We start from the raw sequence: 10,821 nt of genomic DNA on the forward strand, positions 1-10,821 counted from the left end.
AAACAGAAATTACTGAAATGAAAGAAACAATAAGCCAATTAAAAAACTCAATAGATAGCATCACCCACAGACTAGATTATGTGGAAGACAGGACCTGAGACAATAAAGACAAAACATACAATCTTGAAAATAAAGGTGATCTCACAGTGAAGATGGTAAGAAACTATGAACAGAATATCCAAGAATTATGGGATACCATCCAAAGACCAAATTTAAGATTTATTGGGATAGAGGAAGGTTCAGAGATTCAAATCAAGGGAATGCACAATCTCTTCAAAGAAATAATACGAGAAAATTTCCCAAGCATGAAGAAAGAATTGGAGAATCAAATACAAGAGGCCTGTAGAAGGGGTCAGGGTTGTGACTCAGTGGTAGAGTGCTCATCTAGCATGTGTGAGGCCCTGGGTTTGATCCTCACCACCACATAAAAATAAATAAAATAAAGGTATTTTAAAAAAATGTCAGCATAATAAAAAAAGAGCCTATAGGACACCAAAGGTACAAATTTACAACAGATATACACCAAGTCACATTATAATGAACAAACCTAGCATACAGATTGAGGATACAATTTTAAAGGCCACAGGAGAGAAAAATCAGATTACCTATAAGGAAAGACCAATTTCAGATCTCAGCAGATTTTTCAACACAGACTCTCAAAGCCAGGAGAGATCCTGGAACAACATATACCAAGCACTAAAAGATAATGGATGCCAACCAATAATCTTATATCCAACATTTAATATTTGTCTCTTAATTGGGAATTTTCTTACTTAAAAATGATACTAGAATAAATAAATGGGATAATATCAAACTAAAAAGCTTCTTCACCTCAAAGGAAACAATCAAGAACATGAACAGAAAGCCTACAGAATGAAAGAAAATCTTTGCAACCTGCACCTCAGATAGAACACTAATCTTCAGGATATGCAAAGAATTTAAAAAAAAAAACTTAACACCAAGAAAACAAATCACCCAATGAATAAATGAGCAAAGTAACTGAACAAGAACTTCACTGAAGAAATGATTGGTGAAGAAATATATGAAAAAAATATTCAGCATCTCTAGCCATTAGGGATATGCAAATCAAAACCACATGGAGATTCCATCTCACTCCAGTCAGAATGGCAATGATGAAGAATATAAGTAACAATAAATGTGGGAGAGGATGAGGAAAAAAAAGTTTCACTTATACATTGCTGCTGGGACTGCAAATTGGGGTAACATTAGAAAAAGCAAAATGGAGATTCCTGAGAAATCTTGGAATGGAACCACCACTTGACCCAGTTATCCCACTACTCAGTACATATTAAGATGACTTAAAATCAGCATACCATAGTGATGCAGCCACACCAATGTTTATGGAGCTCACCTAACAATAAACATGCTACTGAGCCCAGCTAGGCACCCTTCAACAGATGAATGGCTAAAGAAAATGTGGTATATATAAATAATGAAATAATATTCAGCCATAAAGAAGAATGAAATTATAGCATTTGCTAGTAAATGGATGGAACTGCAGATATCAAGCTAAGTGAAATAAGCCTATCCCAAAAATCCAAAGGCCAAATGTTCTCTCTGATGTTTGGATGCTAACTCACAACAAGGGATGGTGGGTAGGGGAAGAATAGAAGTTCATTGAATTAGACAAATGGGAGGGAAGAAAATGAGTGGGGATAGGAATAGGAAAGACAGTACAATGAATTGACATAACTTACTTATGTTCATACATAAATACATGACCAGTGTCACTTCACATCATGTACAACTGCAAGAATGGGATCCAAACTAGAATAACTTATATTCTGTGTATGTATAATATATCAAAGTACTCTACTGTCACGTATATCTATAAAGAACAAATACAAACATTAAAAAAATACTATAAAGAAAGATACAATTACTTGATGTGTATTTTGCCTCATTTGTTTTAGTTTATATTTTGTAAGTCTCACTTCTTAAGCCCAATTTAACACTTAAAGTCTAATTCGTTCACTGCCACTGCCATACCTCATCTTTCCATTATATATAGCTTTCTGCTCAGGATATTGTCTCTTTGCATTTGGTTCATTTACTTTCAGGGACTCTATGAGATTATTTAAAAGATATTTTTCTTGTAAAATTTTTTAAAGCTATTCTTTTTTTCTCCATCAATTTGAATGAAGCATCAGATCTCTGGTTTCTTTATATAAACATCCTTTCAAAATGTAATGTCCTTCATATGACAAAATCATATTCTGTGTAAAATCAAACACTTATTTCTTGGAATGGAAAAAGGGGGATCAAAACATGGCTAAGTTAAAACTTTGTAACTTAGGTTTCAAATCGTTTATTTGTATGTCTGTATACTTTTTATTTTATTTCTTGGAGTATAACACCTGTTTAAACTTTCATTCATTCACTCATTCAACAATTTTTTTTTCTTGGATGCCTATAAGGGCTGTACAACAGAGATTTGTTTATATTCTAGTAGAAGAGGAAGAGCAAGAACTAACTTAAAAGTGATACATTATATCATGACAATATTTCTATGTTACCACTACATTTATGTGACAACATACATGGAAGAAGCAGCACAAGTAGAATGAAGTAGAAAATTATTGAATAATGGGATGGGATAGGGTTTACTGAAATACTAAATAAGGTCACTTGTGTAGAGCTTTCAAGAAGAAAACATTTGAGTAGAGATTTTAAGGAAGAAAGAAATTAGATAAATAATCAAATTTTTTGCCAGATTATAACACAAGTAGTCTATAGTCCAACTTCTAATAGGGTCCTTTTTTCCTTCTGAAAGCTCATGAGCCAGGTCTGCATTTCTGTTGGTATTCTGGTCATCTGAACACCAGCGTCCCTGTTCAACTCTTCTTACAATAATCTAAAGCTTTCCCAGCTCACTATTACAAAGTCTTAACAAAGTCTTTGTGGGTCAAAGGTTTCTGACCCACACAATCAGTTTATTCAGAGGAACGTCCCCACTTCTCACTACACAAATGTCTGATTCTGTTAGCTTTTTTTTTAAAATCAAACCTTCATATTTCTATACTTCAAATATTTCCACACTAACAATAGATGTACTCTCAACAGTGAGATTTCATTCTAACCAAAGCCTCTGATAAAAAACAAACTAGAGGATGGGCACATGATCCCAAGGGCTCAGTCTATAGATGGCCAACTCCAATTCTCTGGGTCCAAGGTGAGTCAGTACACTATGAGGGAAAGGCCCAGTGGAGGAAAGCTGTTCCTCTCATTGCAGTGAGGAAGCAGAGAGACAGGAAGGGATCACAGAAAAGTAGGAGCTTTCCTGGCATGACCACAGTGACCTAGCTCCTCCAGCTGCACCCCACCTGCCTACAGTTACAACCTGAACTGAAACTTGGACGCTCTAGTTAGATTACAGGTTCCACATTCCAATAATTTTAGCACTATTTCTGCATGAATATAGGAGTGTGGGGGTGGGGGGACTTATGTCCAAAGTATAACAGACTGTAAGCCTAGGTACTGTGTTTACTGAGGCTGAATGATCACACATTCAAGCCCAGCCTGAGCAACTTAGCAAAATTTTGTCTCAAAATAAATATATAAATAAATAAGTGGATGGGGATGTACCTCAGTGTTAGAGAATTTGACTGATATGTTTGAGACCCTGGGATCAATCGCCAGTATGTCCCCTCAGCCAAAATAATAATAATAATAATAATAAGTGCTTGAGGGATTGAGTTCAAAACTTCTTCCCCTTTCATCATGTGAGGATATGGCCACAATATGTTCTGACCTTGAACTGGGAGAAGTGAAATACTACCAATAAATTACCCATTCCAAGGTATTTTGTTACAGCAGCAGGAAGAGACTCGTTCATCTGGGAAGACCTCCATTTCTTCTCTCTGTGGGAAGGACACTTTTGCCGGTTCTAGGATTCTTGGGGTCCACATTTTGTTTTTTCTCACTTTGAATATATCAACCCACTCTTTTTTGAATTCCAGAGTTTCCAATGAGAATTCCCTGGTAGGACTGTATGGGGCAATTAGGATGAAGCCTTCCTCCCTCTTAGCCCCATAGGTGTTAAGACTGTGCTTAGGAAACAGATCATGTTGTTTCAGTATCACAATGGGAGCCAAGTGCTACTATATTTTGACACCAATGATTTGGAAGAAAAAGAAATTGAATACCTTGAGTATGATATGATAAGGACTTCAGAAGCCCAGAATTATTAGAAATGTTTAGAATTGAAATGACAAGTCCTTTTAATTTGTAAACAAGTAAATATTAGTCTCCATAACCAATGGAAGCAAAGAAAAAAAAATGTCTGGAGTCCATTTGTATTCTTGTTGTGACATGGAAACAGTTCTGGAGGCCCCAAAGGGAGATGACCACTGAGGGTTTAGGCCAGGCATGATTGGTCCTTTTCTTGCTCTGACCTCACAAGGAGCCATTGTGAGGAAGCTTCAAACAGTGGGTATATAAGAAAGTGGCCAGGGCTGGTTTTTTGTCCACAAGTACAGGAAGCTCTTGGTGGTGACCTGTCGGACGGACTCCCAGATAGTTAGTGCATTTGGTGGTTGGTGGTTGGTATTTGGTGATTGGTGGTTGGTGGTTGGTGGTGCTGTGGTCTTTGGCTTTTGGTTTTTTGATTTGGGTTTGTTATTTTGCTTTGTTTTTGGTTTTTGGTTTTGCTTTATTGTTTCGGCTTGTTATTTTTTTTTTTTTACGCTAGCATCCTTAATTGGTGTTCCTGCTTAGGATGTTTAGCCTGAGTAGAGAGAGTAGTGAGAGTAGTGTAGCAGCACTGCAGGTGCCAGGCTCCCGCAGCATGTCAGCCTTCATGGAGCACTATGAGTTCATGAAGGTCATCGGGCGTGGTGGGTATGGCCAGGTGAGCCTAGCCCTCCATCGCCTCTCAGGGGCACAGGTGGCAGTGAAAACCCTGGCGCTGGAAGTGGAGAACATTCCGGCCTTCAACGAACCCAAGATAATGATGAGTCTGGAGCACCCCAACGTGGTCCAGCTGTTTCACGTGATTGGCACCGAGAGCACCGTCTACATGGTGATGGAGCACGTAGGTGGGGGACGACTGCTTGAGCACATCACACGTGGCATGCAGGTGGAGGAGGTCCGGAGGGTTTTCAGGCAGATCGTGTGTGCCGTGGGCTACTGCCATGACAAGGGCATCGTGCACTGAGACCTGAAGCCAGAGAACATCATGCTGGATACTAGAGGCAATGTCAAGCTGATTGACTTTGGTGCCGCCACGTGGTTCAGGGCTGGGGAGAAGCTTAGGCGGTTCTGGGGCACACTACCATACCTTGCCCCTGAAAGTGTCTTGCGGCAAGAGTATGAGGGACCCCCGGTGGACGTCTGGAGCCTGGGGGTCATCTTGTATTTTATGTTGACACAGAGCCTCCCATTTGACTCCATCTCCTCTGAGGACCTGCTGATGCGGATCACTCACGCAAGGTACAATGTCCCTGACTCAGTGCCTGTCAGAGCCCAAAGGCTCATCCACAGCATACTGACTGTGAAGCCCCCCAAGCGGCCCACAGTCAAGCAAATCTCTCGGCACCCATGGCTGAAGCAGGATGGGGAGCGTGTACCCCAACAGCATAGTGAGGCTCTTCCCAAACACCCAGACCCCCAAATAATGGCGCTCCTGGTTGACAATGGTCTCGATCCATACCAAACCTGGGTATCTCTGGCCAAGAGAAAGTTTGATGCAAGGATGGCCAACTACTTGATTCTGCAGCACCAGAAAAGCCAGGGGGTAGAGTGCATGTTCCCAGGGAAGCCTGTCCCTCGCAGGGTTAGGCTTTCCTCTTGTCCTGCGGGTCTTTCCCGTGGCCCTGTGCTCCCAAGGAGGAGCACGAGTGAGCCTGCACTTCAAGCCTTGCCCGTGCCCCATAAGCACCAGCTGCCTGAGGCAGCCAAACAGCCAGGGCAGGTGGGCATCAGAAGGGCCAGCCTGCCTGCTCTTCCTCTCGACTTCCAGCCTGCTGAGGCCCCGCCCCCTGACGAAGCCTCCCAGTCTCACTCGTTGTCCTACTTGCCCAACCGCTGGAAGCGCCTGCTCAGGTTAGTAGAGACAGTCGGCATCAGTTCCTTCCAAGATGAATCGTCAGAGCAACCCCGAGAACCCAGGAAGAGCTGGACTAGGAGGATCGCTGACTGTGTCCAAAGACTGTGCTATTGCATGCCACGTGTCCGCAATAGAGTGTTTCCAAGGGTTCACAGGAGAAGTGAGCCGGAGCCGGATCAGTAGACCTTTTGTGGCTCCAAGGAAGTGGAGAGCTGAGCGATGGACAGCCTGCGATTCCTCTGCCCCCACCTGCCGAATACACCAGAGACTGTTCTGCCTGGGACACTTCACCCTGCCCTGCCCCTTTCCCTTCTCCCATTCCTCTGACATGTTTTTTGATACATTGCTTTTGGACAAATTGTATAATAAAATTTTTGTTGCAAAATTTTAAAAAGCGCTCTGATTCAAAGAAAAGGAGGGTCCTCAGGGTGGGTCAGGTCCCACCAGCCATCGTCTCCCAGGCCTGGACCACTGTGCCTCCCTCTCCAGTGTAGACTCCCTTGCCCTTAGAATAGATGGGGACTCACTTGTCTTGAGCCAGTGTAGAACATTCACTTGCTTTCACCTAGTACAGACTGGCTTCTGTTGATCCAGTGTGCATGGAGTCTCTCCCATTGAGCCATTGTAGACATGACCTTTAGCTGGTGACCGTGGTCAGGAGGAATATACCTCCCTGAGGTGTGGGCAGGGTGGGTGGCATGGAAGGCACGGAAGACTAAGAAGGCATAGAAGACCTCAGTGTTCTAGGGCATCATCTTAATGATACTGTGTGTAGGGAAGGAAGAGTTGGCTAGTGCAGCAGTGGCTGGGTGCCTCAGCACCTGCCATGCATCCTCCTCAAAATTGTCATGACTGTTGCTAAAGATATGGGACAGGGAATACTCAGGATTTCAGGACTAGAGGGTCAGTTCATCTTATGGATACAATTATCCATTAAGGCAAGGTGCACCCACATGGATTTACTCTTACCTTGGATTCTATTAATAGTCTTGTAAAGCTAAGAAATGGTCAGGCTTGTCAAAGGTGATGGCTTGGGCACTTTGTTTCTCTGACATGTCCACTGGGCTGGCACCAGGAGCTGCTCTGACACCAGCTTCCGGCTCTTGCCCTTTGTGGTCAGAAATGTATACTATGTTAAAAACTATGTCATCCTTGTGTAGACTTCAGTGTAGAGGTCTGTCACCTCCTTGGTTACATTTCTAATTTTTTTTGAAGTTATGGAACATAGGAGAATTTTCCTAATTTCCTTTGCAGCAGATTCATTATTGGAGTAAAGGAAATTGACTGTTTTATATGTGTTGATCTTCTATCCTGCTAATTTGGTAATTTCTTTCTCTTGCCTAATTGCTTTGGATACAGTTAATGGTCTATGTTGAATCATAGTGGGGAGAGTGGACACGTTTTCCTTATTCCTGGTTTTAGAGGAAATGTTTTCAGTTTTTCTCCATTCAGAATGATGTTGGCCTTTGGTTTGTCATATACAGGCTGTAAGATGTTGAGGGAAGTTCCTTCTGTCCTTAGGTTCTCTTGTTATAAAAATGAATGGGTAGTGGCCTTTGGCAAATGCATCTTCTGCATCTATCAGTGTAATCCTGTGATTCTTGTCCTGAATTCTAATTATGTGGTTTGTTACATTTATTGATTTCTGCATGTCTTCAACTGATATTTGGATTTTTTTCTCTATGACCTTGAGGTGTAACATTAGTTAGCTATATGGTATTTTTGGTATATTATAATTTTTTAAAAAATATAAAAAGGTGAACAAAAATCTATGTGACAGTGTGAAGACAACTTAAATTTTTAGCAATAGGTTTCTATATTTTTTAAAAAAATTATAATTTGTCTTCACACTGTCACATAGATTTTTGTAATATCTCTATTCTGATTTCTTTCTAAGGTTTCTTTTCTACAATTCATTTCTCTTATAAAAGTGTAGCATTTAATCTTCAACTGTAGTGCTGGAATTTATTATTATTCCTTTATTATATTTCATCCATTATTATCTATGCAAGGAGTACTCTGTCATTGTGTTTCCTAAAATTTGCTCCATCTCCTAAAATGATTAAAAAGTGAATTGCTTTGTCAATGAATGAAATATTTTATTGATGTCTTTAAGATCCATTTGATTCATTGTTTTTGAAATATTTTTAGTTCTAAATAATCTTTATTTATGTCTGGATGACATATCTAATGGTTAGAGAGCTGTGTTTAAATCGCCCAGTATTTTTTGTATTTTGATCTATTTCCTTCTTTATATTGATAAAAGTTTGCTTTCTGTATGCAGAAGCAGAGTTGTTTGGAGCATAAATATTTATAATCAGTATATCTTGTTGCTGGATTTTCCCCTTGTCAGTATGAAGGGATCTTCTTTGTCCCCTCTAATTAATTTTGACTTGAAGTCTACTTTGACATGAGAGGAGCTACCCTTGCTTCCTTGGTTTTCCCATTTTCATGCATGTCTCTGTCTCTAAGATAAGTGTCTTTTAAGCAACACTTTGCTAAGTGTCTTGTAGGCAACATGTTGCTTTGTATTGTTTTTTTAATCCAAACTGCCAATTGATTTTTATTTCCTGCCATTTCAATTTATTTCTAATGCTAAATTCATACTTGGTTATCCTTTAATGGATATTCTATTGTATTCATCTCTTTCATTTTTATGTATTTTCTCTGCATGAAATATTCCATCGAGGACATTTGGCAGTGCAGACTACATGGTTACAAATTATTTTGGTTTCTGCTTATTACGAAGGATAATTTTGCTGGTTATACTAATCCTGTTTGGAAGCTGTTTTTTTTTTTTTTTTCCCCAAGACTTAGCATGTATCTTTCCATGCCCTCCCAACTTTTAGGGTTTATGTTGAGAAATCAGTTGAAATCCAAATGGGTTTACCTCTGAATGTGACCTGCTGTATTTTTCTTGTGGCTGTTACTCTAAGCTTCTTCTGTGTGTTAGACATTTTCATTATAATGTGTCTTGGAGAGAATGATTTTTGCTTGTGCCTATTTGGAATTCTATATGTGTCTTGAGTATGGATTTCTGGTACATTGAGTCATAATTTGGAAATGCACATATTTAAAATTTTTATTTTCATGCCCAGTGTTTTTATTCCCATATATTTCTTTTTCTTTCAAAATTCCAACTGCCAGTGGAGAACAATGACTAAAACACCACCTGTGAATGCTTGTCTTTATTAATTGCCAAAGAGTTTACAAATTAAAATTACAATTAGAACAACTGAAATTTACAATGTGGCTTGGTTGAAAGTGCCTTGTGGGGAGGATCTCTTTAAGTAACATGGGCGAGGTAGTCCTTCCTGGTCTGATAAAAAGTAAAACCAAACATTTGGAGAAGAGAAACAGGTGGGGAAAACTTAAGAACAAGTCTACAGCTTCCAAATACGGGTTTGCATGATGTGTAGGTATGGCTATTGAATCAAATTTTTTAAAATGTGCATCTTTTACTAACACTATGAGGATCGTAGTGAAGATATTATGGATAGTCTAAGAAGTTCCTGTTTCTGATTGGATAAAGAAGGAAATGAAATAATCAAGGATTTGTTCTGATGACAAACTCTCAGAATAAGATCATGATCTGCTTAGTGACATAGGGTTTCAGGGTAATTTTTTCCTTGATCCAGTGATGGTGTTGGGGGGCAGTTTTGCTTTTTGCTTTACAAAAAGGAATTGACTATCAGGAACACATGCATCCTCCTCCACAATGTCTAGAGAGTTTCTCTATTATTTCAGTGGTCTAAAAAGACTGTCATTTCCCTAACTGGAATCAGGTCTTCACCTCCATAGATGTCTAATCACACTCAGGTTCTTCTTGATTTTTTCTCTTTTGCTTCTCTTGACTCAGATATAACTCTGCTCTTGTCCACCACAAACAAGCTTTGTAGATTAAAAAAAAAGTATTCAAAATTGTTTTACTCCCTGTTTCTAAAACAATGGAAAAAAGTATACAAAATTTCTTTGAAAGTACTATGAATGTGCGTGCATGCACAAATCACACACACACACACACACACACACAAGCACACAAACCTTTTCCTAAGGTTTTCCTAATGTTTCTTTCTAAACTAATCCTCTCCATCAGGAACCAGCTGACTCCTTCTCAAAGGTGCATTGAATCTGGTCAAGCGCAGCAGGAATTTTTGCCAGCCTTCTCCATTACCTGCTAACCCTTCTCCAGAGCCTTTTCTTTGCTATTTTCACAGGAACACCTTGTTTCACACTGCTTGAGAAACTCTGCTGTAATTAGGTTCTTAAATCAGGATCACACACCGTCTCCTTTACTTCTTTCCCTTTTTCATATACAGATGAAGAAAATCAGATTCCTTCCTTCTCAAAGCAAATTGAAGGTTCAAGAACTTTATATAATTATAGTCATTTGGCAAAGGAGCATATGAACCATATATTCTAATTCTGTAAATTTGTAAAAAGTATACAAATATTTACTAAGAATTTTATCAAAAATTGCACTGGATGAAGTTCAACAGGCAAGGAAGGATTTCTTCAAGATTTGCAATAGGAGTCAAGAACTTTGCAATAGAAGAGAGAGATTAAAGCCAGCTGAAACAAAAAGTGTTGAGTTTTCAGGTGCTGGAATGAGATAGCAAAAAAGCACTGAAGGCCCTATGGAGTGAAATGGGTCTATGTGTTTAGGCTATCTGAATTTGCCAATTAGGGCTTTATAAAGGTAGACTGCTTCTCTCACACTGAACTTGGGAAATAGGAATGCTATATTTTTCTTT

The 10,821-nt window shown here is 39.5% G+C and overlaps 1 protein-coding gene across 1 annotated transcript; it reads left to right on the plus strand.

Moving 5' to 3' along the window:
- The first annotated feature begins 5,197 nt into the window (after positions 1 to 5,197).
- On the plus strand, positions 5,198 to 6,250 carry LOC124099004 (sperm motility kinase 3A-like). Its single transcript, XM_046453962.1, has one exon. The coding sequence runs from the start codon at positions 5,198 to 5,200 to the stop codon at positions 6,248 to 6,250; it is 1,053 nt and encodes a 350-aa protein (XP_046309918.1).
- The last annotated feature ends 4,571 nt before the right edge of the window (positions 6,251 to 10,821 follow it).

Source organism: Marmota monax, unplaced genomic scaffold (assembly GCF_021218885.2).
Source record: "Marmota monax isolate L192 unplaced genomic scaffold, Marmota_monax_Labrador192_F-V1.1 WCK01_AAM20220418_F8-fsc00011, whole genome shotgun sequence".
In the NCBI taxonomy this organism is placed as follows: Eukaryota; Metazoa; Chordata; class Mammalia; order Rodentia; family Sciuridae; genus Marmota; species Marmota monax.